General features: G+C 42.7%; 1 protein-coding gene across 3 annotated transcripts in view; it reads right to left on the reverse strand.

Annotated features, from left to right (window-relative positions):
- Positions 1-3,098: 3,098 nt before the first annotated feature.
- HPF1 (histone PARylation factor 1) overlaps positions 3,099-15,846 on the reverse strand; it is a 41,601-nt gene continuing 28,853 nt past the window's right edge. For all 3 annotated transcript variants that reach the window (XM_083367286.1, XM_083367288.1, XM_083367287.1), the window contains 4 exons: positions 10,538-10,688; positions 8,017-8,104; positions 3,792-3,964; positions 3,099-3,327 (listed from right to left, as the gene is read on the reverse strand). In XM_083367286.1, the coding sequence (XP_083223412.1) occupies positions 3,196-3,327; positions 3,792-3,964; positions 8,017-8,104; positions 10,538-10,688 (544 nt within the window). In that variant the 3' untranslated portion in view covers positions 3,099-3,195. The remainder of the gene's footprint in view (positions 3,328-3,791; positions 3,965-8,016; positions 8,105-10,537; positions 10,689-15,846) is intronic.

The raw sequence follows: 15,846 nt of genomic DNA on the forward strand, positions 1-15,846 counted from the left end.
ATCATTCATTAAATGCTGAAACACAGCGGGGGCATTGGTCAGGCCAAATTCTTCTCCTGAAAGTCCCGCAATGCAGCCAACTCAGGGTCCGACATGGAGTACAAACGCCCCACTGGGAGAGGCGCGTCAGGGACTAAATCAATGGGGCAGTCATACCCCAATTGATCCGCCTCTGTCTCGCTGAACACATCAGCAGACAGTTCGGGAGGCAAGGGAACCCCTGGGGAACCCTCCACGTGACCGGCACAGATATGGCAGGTGTGGTCCACGCACTGCAACCTTGGGAAGGTGACCAAGTTCTGTGACCAATAGATCTGCGGGTCATGCGCCCGGAGCCACGCTAGTCCCAAGACCCCGGGGAAATGCAGATCTGAGGTGATATAGAACTGGATGGCCTCCACATGGGAACTGATGGCCATACATAATGGTTGCGTGGCGGCCTTAATTGGCCCAGACAGGAGAACTCGACCATCGATAGTCTCCACTAACATGAGCAATTCCACCAGGCACTGGGGAACAGCCCATTTGGCCACAAATGCTGAGTCCATAAAATTTGTGGTGGCCCCAGAGTCAATTAAGGCATGGACTGGAATCCCCTTTGGCTTGCCAGGAAGGATCAGACGTGCCTCCAATATCAGATGCCGTGGAAGTCCACAGGCAGCATCGGAAAGACGTCGCTCAGTGTTGTTGCGGGACGCCCGATCTATCACCCTGTCTAGATCAGGCTTGGGGCGTTTCCCGACAGAAAAGTAGGGGACTTTCTCGGGGCAGACTCGGTCACTGATTCCCGTTGTTGCTTCTTTGGGCAAAAAGCAGCCAAATGCCCAGGGTCCCCACAGTAAAAACACAAGCCCCCCGATAGTCATCTGTTCATTTCAGTCACCGAGAGACGAGACCTGGCGGCACCCAGCTCCTTTGGCTCCTCCCTTTGAACAGGGGTCTCACACACAACAGGGGCTGCAGGGCTTTGTGGTGGTACGGCGATTCCTTCGCTGTTGCAACCGAGCGTCGATCCACCGGCCGAGATGGATCAGCCCATTCAGGTCTGAGGGAATATCCACACGGGTCAGCTCATCCAACATCTCCGACAATCCATCCTGGAAGGCATCCACAAGCACGGCCTCATTCCAGGCGGAATCCTGGCTAAGCAGCCGAAAATCGCTGATATAGCCCTGTAGGGGGCGTTGACCCTGCCTCAGAGCTTTCAAACGTCGAGTAGCGGTCTGCATCTTTATAGGGTCCTCATACATCAGACGTATATGATCACAAAACCCCACAAAGTTGTCCAACAATGGACTAGGTTGAGCCAGCAGAGGCGTGCCCCAACGAGCTGCATCACCCAAAAGAAGGCTTAACACAAACCCCACCTTATCCTGGTCAGTGGGGAAATCAGCTGCTCTCACGCTGATAAAGAGCTGGCATTGTCCCAGGAAAGCAGGAAACAGTTCTGGAGTGCCATTAAATTTATCCGGCATCGCAACTTGGCATTTTCTCCTGGGTGGTGGTAATGGTGGGGGTGCAGCATGGACCTGAGCTTGCAGTTGAGCCACCTGAGCTGCCAACAAAGTGAGTTGCTGGGTGAGCTGGGCATTCTCAGCACGTAGCTGCTCCATAATAATAAGGGGTGGGAGGCTGAAGACAAACTGTTCTGTTCCAGCCTACTACTGGCCCTGCAGAAAAGGCAGGGACAACCCCTTTACAAAAGGCAAAAGGCTGAAGTAAGCCCACCAAATTTATTTACACAAAACAGATCCAAAACAGAGCAAACTGAGCAAAACAAAATACGAACCACTAAAACAGAAGCTATTCAAATGGTTGCCTTCAGCAACCAGCCCTCCCACACATTCCCCTTTTAAACAGTTTCAAGGCGTGGCTTGTCTTTGCCTCCTTACGAGGTGCCCGATTGCCTTCCTCTGTTTACTCCTGCTTGACTGCCTCCTGCTTTCGGCGTCCTTGAACAAGGCCAGCTGTGGGTCATCTTCATCCAACCTGTCAGGCTCACACAGCTGGGTCTGAGTAGTAACCAGATGGGAGGGACCTGCCGCAGAACTGTCCTCTGCAGGCTCTCCAAACCCCTCCTCCTGCTCCTCCCCTGAATCATCTGACCCAACTGCCGAACCCACAGGCTGACACTGAATCACAACACTATAGAAGAATGGACTTTAAGTTTCAAACATGGCAGAAATGGCAAAAATTTCAGCATATTTGAAAGACCATTCGCAACAAAGATATACCTTGGAATGGAGAAGATGGATTGATTACATTCAGAATAAATATGGGATCAAAAAGTTTCATTTAGCATTTGAACAAGCATTAGATTTATAAATGTATTATTATTTAGTTACTTTTAAGGAGAGTTAAAGTGTGATAGGATTTAAAGTGTTATCATAGTTAGTTAGCATATTATAGTTTAAGATTGTTAGGGTTAATACCCTGTATTACGCTCTGGGAAGTCGGGGGGGAGGGAGGGGAAATTGGGTGGGGGTGGGGGAGGGGTGGGTCTTATGTTTATAATGTATCTGTAAAACTTTTTAATAAAAAAAAGTTCTGCTTTCTTGGGAGATCTAGTTGAGGTGGGTCCTTACAGCTCCAGAAGAAGCTCTATACACAGGTGCCAAATTCAATGCATCACATGACAAATCATGATGTTTTTTTGCCTTTGCAGAGCCAAGGTGGGCGTGGCCTGCACATGATGCATCCGGCCCGTGGGCTGCCAGTTTGACATCCCTGCCCTATATCATTTCAGACAAATGGTTGTCCAATCTTTTCTTAAAAACTTCCAGTGTTGGAGCATCCACGACTTCCAAAGACAAGCTGTTTCACTGATTAATTGTTGTTCGGAAATTTCTCCTTAACTGTAGGTTACTTCTCTCCTTGATTAGTTTCCATCCATTGCTTCTTGTCCTACCTTCAGGTGCTTTGGAGAATAGATTGACTCCCTCTTCTTTATGACAACCCCTTAGACATTGGAAACTTTTGAAAAAGTTTGTCTTCATAAAGCAACTTATTAAGGAATGTACAAGATGGTGCAAGAACAGCTTAAAATAATTATTTTATGAATCTTCATTAAAAGCTATACTAGAAACTAAAAGGTTGCTTAGAAAAAAATGTTTATTTATCACCCACTACACATTAGATTTTTTTTTTAAAAAAATTCATAAATAACAATAGTATTTTACAGTATTTTAGTGTTTATCATGCTGCAAGTAGATCTACCTTCTCTTTTCTTCTATTAGCTAAGTGAGCTTCAATTATCTCTGCAAACAGATTTCTTTTCAGCAGGCTATATGCAAGAGGCAACAACTGGCTGATAATCTTGTGAAAATACTGCAAAAAAATTAAAACAATGGTAATGGTTTTACTGAAATTGATAATGCATTTCAGAGCAACATAAAATGCTATAGTTTTCATTTCCATCTTTTTTCTCAATTTCTTAAGCATTGAAATAATTATAGATAGCTATTCTCTAATGAACCTTTGTCTATAGAGATTTTCAGTCATCCAGGTCATGGCTGTCCCAAATGTGCTTTTTCAAAAGACAACTGGACTTTGTTTTTCCTTGAAGACATTTTGCTTCTCATCCAAGAAGCTTCTTAAGTTCTGACTGAACTGAAGAAGATTCTTGGATGACAAGAGAAATGTGTTCAAGGAAAAACAAAGTCCAGATGCCTTTTGAAAAAGCACCTTTGGGACTGCTGAACCTTTGGAGTTATTTGTTTCAGAGCCATATATATAAAGAGACAATGATTCAGGTATCAAACAATTACTACAGAGAAAAAACATGAACTTACATGTGATCCATAGCAGAAGAGGTCTATGCCCAGTTCATATCCCATTCCATAGTCACATTCATCATTAGCAAACTGAACAAAAGTTAACATTTCCTGAATAGGAGCAAAGGCTTTCAATCTCTGGTCATCATTAGGAGCATCTGCAACCATTTTACAAATTCTTTTGAGATTTGCTATGAAGAAAAAGATTCCATGAGAACTATATTACAATATAGTCTAGGATTACACAATTTTTTAAACTGGATTTTGGAGAGATGCCTTTGGATGCACAGGAGCACAAATTGCAGCTGCCTGCAATTCATTAAAGCAGCTGCAATCTATTTCTAGGATTGGACAGTTTGTGTTTTACATTCGAAGCCCCCTTCCAAATCAAATAAGCACTGCACATTCTCTATATATTCTCTTTACAGGCAATGTGTGTATTTTAAAAGAAAACCACATTAATTGCATAATATATGCTAATCTATACGACAAATCTTCCATAATTTTGATAGTATCATATTCTGGTCAATATCAATATAAAATGGAGGTTAATTAGAATTATTTTCCATCACCTGTCTTACAAAATAAGTGCAGACTTATAACCTAAACTCCCACTAAAACCAATGAGACTTAAATCATAACAATGGTTCCAGCAATTTAAAATGGAATTAAATGCAACCAATCTAAATCTGGCCTAATGAATTTCAGGACATTCAGTTGCTGCTATAGCAAAGACTACTACAATGCTTTTAATGATAGGCTCAATGTAAGAACATCCTGTCTTAATACAATTATTTGTACTATGGAATTCTGTTTTTATAAATGACATTAGATAAAAACATGAGGAAAAATCCAATTATTAACTTTATGCTTTTAAAAAAAAATTTATTCCTGTTCATTCAGATATTTTCATTTGTTGTTGTTGTTGTTAGGTGCGAAGTCGTATCCGACCCATCGCGACCCTATGGACAACGTTCCTCCCGGCCTTCCTGTCCTCTACCATCTTCTGGAGTCCATTTAAGCTCACGCCTACTGCTTCAGTGACTCCATCCAGCCACCTCATTCTCTGTCGTCCCCTTCTTCTCTTGCCCTCAATCTTTCCCAGCATTAGGCTCTTCTCCAGTGAGTCCTTCCTTCTCATTAGGTGGCCAAAGTATTTGAGTTTTAGCTTCAGGATCTGGCCTTCTAAAGAGCAGTCAGGATTGATCTCCTCTAGGACTGACCGGTTTGATCGCCTTGCAGTCCAAGGGACTCGCGGCGGTCTTCTCCAGCACCATAGTTCAAAGGCCTCAATTCTTTGGCGCTCAGCCTTTCTTATGGTCCAGCTTTCACTGCCATACATTGCAACTGGGAAGACCATAGCCTTGACTATACGCACTTTTGTTGACACGGTGATGTCTCTGCTTTTTAGTGTGCTGTCTAGATTTGCCATGGCTTTCCTCCCCAGGAGCAAGCGTCTTTTAATTTCTTGGCTACAGTCCCCATCTGCAGTGATCTTGGAGCCCAGGAAAATAAAATCTGTCACTACCTCCATTTCTTCCCCATCTATTTGCCAGAAATTGAGAGGGCCAGATGCCATGATCTTGGTTTTCTTAATGTTAAGTTTCAACCCAAGTTTTGCACTCTCCTTCTTCACACGTAACACGAGGCTCTTTAGTTCTTCTTCACTTTCTGCCATTAGAGTGGTATCATCTGCATATCTTAGGTTGTTGATATTTATTCCGGCAATCTTAATTCCAACTTTTGATTCATCTAGCCCTGCCTTTCTCATGATGTGCTCTGCATATAAGTTAAATAGGCAAGGCGACAGTACACAGCCTTGCCGGACTCCTTTCCCAATTTTGAACCAATCAGTGGTTCCGTGTCCAGTTCTCACTGTTGCTTCTTGGCCCGCATATAGGTTTCTCAAGAGACAAATAAGATGGTTTGGTACTCCCATCTCTTTAAGAACTTGCCACAGTTTGTTATGATCCACACAATCAAAGGCTTTCGCATAGTCAATGAAGCAAAAGTAGATGTTTTTCTGGAACTCTCTAGCTTTCTCCATGATCCAGCATATGTTGGCAATTTCCTCTGCCTCTTCGAAATCCTGCCTGCACTTCTGGTAGTTCTCGATCCATATACTGCTGAAGTCTAGCTTGTAGGATTTTAAGCATAACTTTACTAGCATGTGAAATGAGTGCAATGGTGCGATAGTTTGAACATTCTTTGGCACTGCCTTTCTTTGGAATTGGAATGTAAACTGACCTTTTCCAATCCTGTGGCCACTGTTGAGTTTTCCAAATTTGCTGGCAAATTGAGTGTAGCACTTTTACTGCATCATCTTTTAAGATTTTGAATAGCTTAGCTGGAATACTGTCACCTCCACTAGCTTTGTTGTTGCTCAGTTTTTCTAAGGCCCACTTCACTTCACATTCTAGGATGTCTGGCTCGAGGTCAGTGACCACCTCATTGTGATTATCAGGGACGTTAAGCTCATTCTCTTGTATAGTTCTTCTGTGTAATTTTGCCATCTCTTCTTAATCTCTTCTGCCTCTGTTAGGTCCCTGCCATTTTGGTCCTTTAACATGCCCATTTTTGCATTAAACGTTCCCTTCATCTCTCCAATTTTCTTGAAAAGATCTCTGGTCCTCCGTATTCTATTGTTTTCTTCTATTTCTTTGCACTGTTCATTTAAGAAGGCATTCTTATCCCTTCTAGCTATTCTCTGGAATTCAACCTTCAATTGGGCGTATCTTTCTTTTTCTCCCTTGCCTTTTGCTTCCCTCCTTTCCTCAGCTATTTGCACAGCTTCCTCAGACAGCCATTTTGCTTTCTTGCATTTCTTTTTCTTTGGGATGGTTTTAGTTGCTACCTGTTGTACAATGTTGCGAACCTCTGTCCATAGTTCTTCAGGCACTCTGTCTATCAGATCTAATTCCTTAAATCTATTTGTCACCTCTACTGTATATTCAACAGGGATATGATTTAATTCATACCTGACTGGCCTAGTGCTTTTCCCTACTTTCTTCAGTTTAAGCCTAAACTTTGCAATGAGAAGCTCATGGTCTGAGCCACAGTCAGCTCCTGGTCTTGTTTTACTGACTGTATAGAGCTTCTCCATCTTTGGCTGCAGAGCACACAGTCAATCTGATTTCTGTGTTGACCGTCTGGTGATGTCCATGTGTAGAGCTGTCTCTTGGGTTGTTGGAAAAGAGTGTTTGCTATGACCATCGTATTCTCTTGAAAAAATTCTATTAGCCTGTTCCCTGCTTCATTTTGTTCTCCAAGGCCAAACTTGCCTGTTATTCCACTTATCTTTTGGCTTCCAACTTTAGCATTCCAATCCCCCATGATGATAAGGACATCATTTTTTGGTGTTAGTTCTATAAGTTGCTGTAGGGCTTCATAGAACTGGTCAATTTCATCCTCTTCAGCACTGGTGGTTGGGGCATAGACTTGGACTACTGTGATATTGAATGGTTTGCCTTGGATTCGATCTGAGATCATTCTGTCATTTTGAGGATTGTATCCCAGTATTGCTTTTCCTACTCTTTTATTGACTATGAAGGCTATTCCATTTCTTCTGAGGGATTCTTGCCCGCAGTAGTATACCTGATGGTCATCTGAATTAAATTCACCCATTCCTGTCCATTTTAGTTCGCTGATACCTAAGATGTCGATGTTCAGTCTTGTCATCTCTTGTTTGACCACGTCCAGCTTTCCTTGAGTCATGGATCTTACATTCCAGGTTCCTATGGAGAAAAAATCTTTACAGCATTGGACTTTCCTTTCACCACCAGACACATCCACAGCTGAGCGTCCTTTCGGCTTTGGCCCAGTCGCTTCATTCTTTCTGGCGCTACTAGTACTCTGCTCTTCTCCAGTAGCATATTGGACGCCTTCCGACCTGAGGGGTTCATCTTCCAGCGTCATATCGTTTTGCCTTTTGGTACTGTCCATAGGGTTTTCATGGCAAAGATACTGGAGTGGGTTGCCATTTCCTTCTCCAGTGGATCACGTTTTATCAGAACTCTCTGCTATGACCTTTCCGTCTTGGGTGGCCCTGCACGGCATAGCTCATAGCTTCATTGAATTACGCAAGCCCCTTCGCCACGACAAGGCAGTAATCCATGAAGGGGATATTTTCATTACTTCTCTTTAAAGGCATTTTGTTATAGAGATGCCTAAATGCACACCATTAACAATGGCTCAATTGAAGTTTTACTAATTTTATATTTTGAAAAAGCTATAGAATACCTACCATTTGTTTCAGGAAGCTCTCTGTATCCAACATTATTCTTATCTACAGGAACAACTAAACCACCTCCATGGAATGTCTTTGTTACTACCTGTTTTGAAAAAAACAAAACCTAAGTACTTTAGAAACCTTAGATATTGTGTGCAAATACACTAGTCTATGTTTTGCTTTTGTTGTTTAATTGATTAATGTTAAGTGCACATTTAAATAAATAAAGATATCCTGCTAATTTGAAAGATAAGAAAAGACTCCTAGGTAAATTAATTATTGCAAACAAACAACTATCCTACAGGCAATCCTCATTTATCAACCACAACTGGAACCAGAAACTTGGTCATTAAGCAAAGTGCTTGCTAAGCTTTTAATGAGTACTAGTACTAATGTTTGTGAGCTATGCTGCCTAGAGTTGTCTCAGATGAGATGAGTGACACATAAATTTAAGAAAAAATAAATAATAAATTGTGCGTATGATTTTACTTCAGCTTTCCTTTGCTTTACAGACCTGCAAAGGTCATAAATGCAGGAGCTAGTTGCAAAGTTATTTTATCATCATCTTCGTAACTACGAACAGTCATTAAACAAGGACTACTTGTAATAACGTAATAACTATACAATATAAAAATCTTTATACACAATAGTGATTAAGATAAAATAAACAAAAAATCCCTAATTCCGTATCATGGAAAGATAATATAAATTTATATGTTGGTTACATTTCCCCCTCCAAATTGTATTAACATATGCTATAGTTTGAAACTAATGTAAAACACCAAATCATAAAGAATCCTTAAATTTGTTACAATGTCAGCCCAGAAAATCTGATATCCAACCAGTTCTAAATATTATCTGGAGTCCAATAAACATAAGTATTTTTTTGATTAATTCCATTCTTAAACCATACATATATTTTACATTTTTAAGACTGGATGGGAACTGAGAACTGAAGTTTTTCACCCCATCTCTGATAGAATATGCCTTAAAGTTATCTGTAATGTTTAAAACATGCTTGTTTCCATTTCCTTTTACTGTGCTGACCCCAAGAATTACCGTAGTTTCCGGCGTATAAGACTACTTTTTAACCCATGAAAATCTTCTCAAAAGTCAGGGGTCATCTTATACGCCGGGTGCTGAAAATTTAGGGACAGGGCTGGCTGGAAAACCTGGAGCAGATCTCCCATTTAGTCTGCGCAGGGAAAGCGGGACCAATTGGAGAAGAAGCTGCAGTCTGTGATTTTTTACAGGCTGGGGTCTGGGCGTCTTTTCTTCTAAAGTTGAAGAGCAGCTGTAGTCTATCCCAACTTAAAAGGCAGGTGGGGAAGGCAGCAGCCAGAGCAGCGGCTTAGCTCTAAGGACACATTTGACTCAGGAACTGGGCGGACTGGCTGGAAAACCTGGAGCGGATCTCCCATTTGGTCTTTTTTTAAAAATCCCATTTATATCCTGCCCTTCTCAGGGTGGCTTACAATTTAAAGCACAAATCAATGTGCTTAGCAATAGCCTTCATTCTGTGTATATGCCTGTTTATTAGGGCTTTCACCCCCCCCCCAAGCAGCATTATTGCCCCCAACAATCTGGGTCCTCATTTTACCTACCTTGGAAGGATGGAAAGCTGAGTCAACCTTGAGCCTGGTGGGATGCGAACCTGCACTAATTGCAGGCAGCTTGTGTTACTTAAGGCTCTGCGCAGGGAAAGCTTTAGAGTGAATTAGGAAAAGTGAAAAAGTGAATTAGGAAAATAGGGAATGGTTGCTGGAATCAGGGGCTGCCACAAAGAAGAGGGAGTCAAGCTATTCTCCAAAGCACCTGAAAGCAGGACAAGAAGTAATGGATGGAAACTAATCAAGGAGAGAAGCAACCTAGAACTAAGGAGAAATTTCCTGACAGTTAGAACAATTAACCAGTGGAACAACCTGCCTCCAGAAGTGGTGAATGCTCCAACACTGGAATTTTTTAAGAAGAGACTGGACAGCCATTTGTCTGAAATGGTATAGGGTTTCCTGCCTTAGCAGGGGGTTGAACTAGATGACCTCCAAGGTCCCCTCCAACAACTTCTTCTTCTTCTTCTTCTTCTTCTTCTTCTTCTTCTTCTTCTTCTTCTTCTTCTTCTTCTTCTTCTTCTTCTTCTTCTTCTTCTTCTTTCCACTTGCACTGTTTTATGTTTACATGTTTGATGACAAACAGCCTTATGTTTATAAGTGACAGTTTTCCTACTAAGCACCTGCCTGTCATAAGCATTTGAATTAAAATTACCATATTAAAATCAAATCTCATGTTTTTTAATTTTTATTTGGTGTGCGTTGGAAGAGGGGTAGTCTTATACGGCGAGTATAGCCCAAACCCTATAATTTAACAGGAAATGTAGGGGGTCGTCTTATATGCCCAGTCGTCTTATACGCCGGAAAATACGGTAACTGTGATTCTCTGATTTGGTAAGAGACTTAGGAGTAAACATATTTTAGCACAAACCAGGAAAAAGATAAATGTTGTATTAGAGTTTACTGAGTTTGGAAAAATCAAATCTTACTTTCTTATCTCGCTGTTTCACCTTCAAGCTTTTTTGTTCCAGCGAGTAACCCAATTGTTTTGCTATTTTAGTTAGTTTTTCATCTGTGTCTCTTAATAAGCCACTTCTCTTTTTATTAGTCAGGTCTTTAAGTTTTTTAGACAAAAATAACCTGAAACAAAAGAACACAAATCCTACAGTTCTTTATCTTGAGAAGACTCAAACATGCCTTTTATTAGCTAACAGAAGCATACTTCAAAACAGTACAATTAATAGAAATCCCAAAGGTTGCTGCTATGTGTACCAGAATAGACTTCTAATGATCAGAAGTACTTGCAAATTATCAAAGTACTATGAAAAAGTTATAAAGAGATGGAAACATTTTTCACGTAATTATATGAAAATAATTTTACCAATGACTAATAGCTGTTTCTAAACAAACAGGCACCAGATAGTGTTCATCCTTTCATATCCATATCAATTTATAAAGATTATTAGATTTACATCAGCTAATTTAATTTTCAAAGCCTAGAATCAGGATGTTGATCTATTTCTATACTGTAACAAGATAAAGTTTTGATAATAACTTTATCTTTAATTTTTTAAAAATTGTATGCCTTTGAAGATTACGTTTTCCCAGGAGAGCTAATATTAAAATAGTAATTAAAAGATATATATATGTAAAACAACCCTGTAACTAGACTGATTCAAAAATTTTCTGTGAAACATACACTCTTAAGAATCACATTGTATGGTAAGCTGAGACAAACAAAAGCCAATAACAATATTAAAAAAGCTCTGTTATACATATTTTTCAGTAAACTGTTAAAAAATGTGGCTGAATATATTTTGGAGCAAATAACTGAAAAACTGATACTAAAATCATTTTTCACATCATTATGTTCAGAAAGAATTATTAAATATGGAAAGTTATATATACATCCTCCAATATTCCAACACAAACCTGAATATAAACTATGTGAAAGTTTCTTATAATGCAATCCATAGAAATGCAACAGAAAAGCAGAATCCAATCATATTTTGTAGAAAATATTTTGCAGGTTACAAATATTACACGGCTGTCCAAAATATTCTCAAATTAGTATATAGCAGCAAATAACATGTATCTAAACTATTCTACTGAGCTATTTGAAAAATAAATTTTGAGAACCAAACTAAGCAATATTCCACCATTAAATTCTGAGCCAAGTTATCAGAATCCATTTACATTTCATTTCTAACTATCTCCTCTGATCTAAAACCAAATCCACCTTTCCCTGGATTCTGCCATACCACCAAGGGGGAGAGGGGATATGCATGCGGATTTTATTGCTTTCACTTCCTCTATTAACCACTTTGTTTATTCACCTTCCTGTCTGCTATCCATTACAATGTAACAAATTGCCTCTTATACTATGCATCTCTCTGAACTTCTTCTCCCTTACCAGGCAGCTAGGGAAAAGAAAAGGGGGGGGGAGAGATACAAACCTCTGGGATCTAGCTTATTTCTCCGTCCTCAAAAGGAGGTGTGAAGAGCTGTGGAATGATCGTGCTGCAAATGGAACCGGATTGATGTTATCTTCCCTTTCCCACAATCCCACACCTGGGGATTGGCTGGTCTGAACTGCCCTGATGAACTGTGGGGTGGGGTGTGCTTAGGGACACTTTAAAACAGACATGTCAAACACAAGGCCCGGGGGCCAGATCCGGCCCGCGAAATGGTTTCATGTGTCCCGCGAAGCCATCCTGGAAACAGTGAGGGAACGGCCCCCGCTGCCTTGGCCCTGGCCCAGAGACCCTCCTTCTGCCAGAGACCCTCAGATCTGTCCCACTCCTGCCCAGGCCTCCATAGGCACCCTTGATGCCAACGATGTAGAGCTGGTCACGCCCATCCAGTAGGCCGTACACACTCTAGCCACGCCCACCCAGTAGGCCACGCCCACCCAGGCCATACCCACCCGGCCCCCTGAGGGCAACCGCAATGCTGATGCGGCCCTCAATGAAATTGAGTTTGACACCCCTGCTTTAAAATATCAATCTGTAAGGGAATCCCTCAGATCCTGTCTATTATGCCTGCTATCTGGTGATTGGTCTGATTACTGCTGGGGAAGGGGAGTCAGCTTATAGGAAGGAGGTTGAGTTGCTGACAGAGTGGTGTAGGGAAAATAATTTATTCCTCAATTTAAAAAAACAAAAGAGATTATTGTGGACTTTAGGAAATGCAAATCGAACATTCATCCACTTATTATTGAAGGGAATTGTGTGGAACAGGTCTCGGTGTTTCGATTTCTGGGAATGGAGTTAAGACATGATCTGACATGGGGAGCAAACACCAAAGTTGTGATGAAGAGAGCACAGCAGAGGTTATACTTCTTGAGAATTCTCAGAAAGCATAATCTCTCAAAGGACCTGTTGTTGGCATTCTACCACTGTACCACAGACAGCGTGTTAACCTATGGTCTGTGTGTGTGGTTTGGGAGTTGTACAGTCAGGGAAAAAACAATGCTGTCCAGGGTCGTAAAGACTGCGGAGAGAATAATTGGGTGTACTCTTCCTACTTTAGATCAAATCTATACCTCCAGGTGTTATAAGAAAGCTGTGGAGATTGTGCAGGATTGCACGCACCCCGGAAATGATCTCTTTCAGCTTCTGCCTTCTAGAAGGAGGTATAGGATCATAAAGACCAGGACCAGCCACTTGAGAAATAGTTTTTATCCAAAAGAGGTTTTGGCTTTGAATGCAGCAGAATGCAGTTTCTGAGAGAACTTCTGTATTTAGTTTTTAGAGTGTTAGAGTCTTTCTAGGGGTTAAATGTGTTTATGTGGGGTGGGTGGTATGTTGATATGTATTTTGTTGTTTTTGTTGGGTTTTGTGGGGTTGATGTGGATTTTTCAATTTCGTTGTTCTGTATGGGACAATGACAATAAAAATTATCGTATCGTATCGTATCGTATCTCCTATTCTTAATAAAAGTTCCTGCTTGGAAGAAACTGTTTCCAAGAGTTCTGTTTTCTTAAGATGTGGGCTTGAAGTAGGTCCTGACACTAGACAGGATCTGCATTAATAGTCAACCTGGAAGGAAGAAACTTACCAGGGGACTTTGCAAGAAATACAATGTCGGACGACGAGGCACGGAAGGAAGAAAGTTCCGTAGAAAGGGAGCCTTCACACCGACCGAGATCCCGCCAGTTGTCGGGATCCGAAACGTCATACTCCTCAGGAGAAGAAGTGATGGAGATGTGTGACCACAAACCTCGGTGGCCAATGGGCGTTGGGAAAAAAAGTGAAATGGGAAAAGAACCTGAGTGCAAGCAAGAGATGAAGAAACCCCTGCATGTTAGCAGAGAGGAAGAAAGTTGTGCACCACACTCAGACTGGATCCTAGAGAAAGCTTTTGACCTGATGAAAAAAACCCTCGGCTCTCTAGGGGAAGAGAAACCTGAACCCCGTGGCAGCACCAGCACCTGGAGCTGCAGCTGGAGAGACACTGGGGGGGGGGGAATCAGAACCTGTAGTCCCTGGTACATCCGCTGAACCCGCAGCTACCACTTCAGTAGCCCCCACTCCCTGCCGACAGCAATCAGTATGGGAAACAATACCACCAGCGGCGAAGGCATTGATCCATTCAAAGATTCCCGCTGCTGGACGTGAAATTCAAGGGGGAGCTGCCACGATTGGGGACAAAGCCCGCATCCGTATCCTGCAATCTGCCCTGGACGGACCGGCCACAGACTAGGTGGTGAACCTGCATGATTCCAACACCCCAGAGCTCAACGATTTTAACCGTTTCATGTCCTCTCTAAGAAGGCAATTCGAGGATCCCCTGGCTGATCGCCAGGCCTGGGAGAGAATCAAAACAGTGAGGCAGGGCAGACGCCCGGTGTTGTGAGCCCGGCCCCAGAGGGTGCTTTATCGTGGCATACCGACTCAGAGGATGAGTTGGAGGAGGAGGAAGCTGGCATGAGCAGCGTGCTGGAGGGGCCGCCTCACTTGGTGAGTCAGCAAGAACTGACTGTGGCTGACGTGCCTATGGACCCCAGCCAAACAAAGGGGGAGGCAGAACAGCAGGCAGAGGCCGGCAGCACTGAGGAAGAGCCCCTTTTGGATGCAAGGGAGAGACGTAGAATACGTCGTCAACAACAGCAGCAATTGTTGCAATGTCCCAAGAGGCATGGCTGGGAGACATAGGGCCACACCCTACAGAGTATAAAAGGGGTGTGGCTGCGCAGGTCAGGTGTGGTGGAAAATTTGTTGGCATTTGAGTTTTGTAGCATGTTTGCTTGTCTGTATCTAGACTCTGAAGCTGCTGGCTGTCTGCCAAGAACCTGGGAACATTGCCCGGTAATTACAACATTGGTTAACTATTAGAAGTCCAGTTTTCATTTGTTCACCTTATGTTTGGCTTCTGTTGGACTTTTGAGCCTCTTTGAGGCTACTCAGTGGGAGAGGACAGAATACCCGGTAGCCAAATATACACAAGAATTCTGGGCCCTTGCCAACAAGCTGAACTCTCCAGAAGACATTCTCCTTAGCAATTTCAAAGATGGCCTAAACTACAACCTGTAAGATGCTTGCCTGCCTCGAGGGGACCCAAGCCAACTCGATGAATGGTACGTCCTGGCAGAGGAAGCAGAGATCGATCTACTGAAGAGGCACCGCCAAGGAAAACCATGGTGTTCGCTTGCCTCCTGAGCTGACGCACAAGCCAGCGAAACCATTGGCCATGGCCAAGAAGTCAATGGGCTGTTTCAAATGCAGGAGTGAGAGGCATCGTGCCTTAGAATGCTGCTCAAAAGCCCCTCAGCGCAAAGCAGATCCATCACCGGCCAGGAAATCAGGAAAGTCCCCAGCCAAACCAAAAGAACCCGCCATGAGGGCAATAGAGGTTGTGGAATCTCCAACCCCTGTCAAATGAGGGGAGGGAACTCCAGCCTACACCGCAGGGGCAGTGGGCACCTCGGACAAAAGCTCGGAGGGCGAACCCTTGGTAAATGGATCCATTCCACCCATCCTCAAGACAGTAACTATATTATCTCCCTCCATGCACAAAGCTGTCAAAGTGAAGCCCTTAACAGATTCTGGCTACACCCGCTGCATCATTAGCCTGACGCTAGTGGGGAACCTAGGCATTCTGGTGAGGAGACTAAAGCAACCAATCTTATTTGGCCAGTTAGATGGGTCCATAGCAGGGGGGGGTGCAAGCTACCCTAGCCACTTTACCAGTCCACCAGTCCCTGGGGAACCATGAGGAAGATTTAACATTTGTAGTGACCCCAGGCATGGAATGCCCAATGATTTTAGGGCTGGAATGGTTAAAGAAATGGAACCCC

This window comes from Vipera ursinii (genome assembly GCF_947247035.1).
Source record: "Vipera ursinii genome assembly, chromosome: 7".
Lineage (NCBI taxonomy): Eukaryota > Metazoa > Chordata > Lepidosauria > Squamata > Viperidae > Vipera > Vipera ursinii.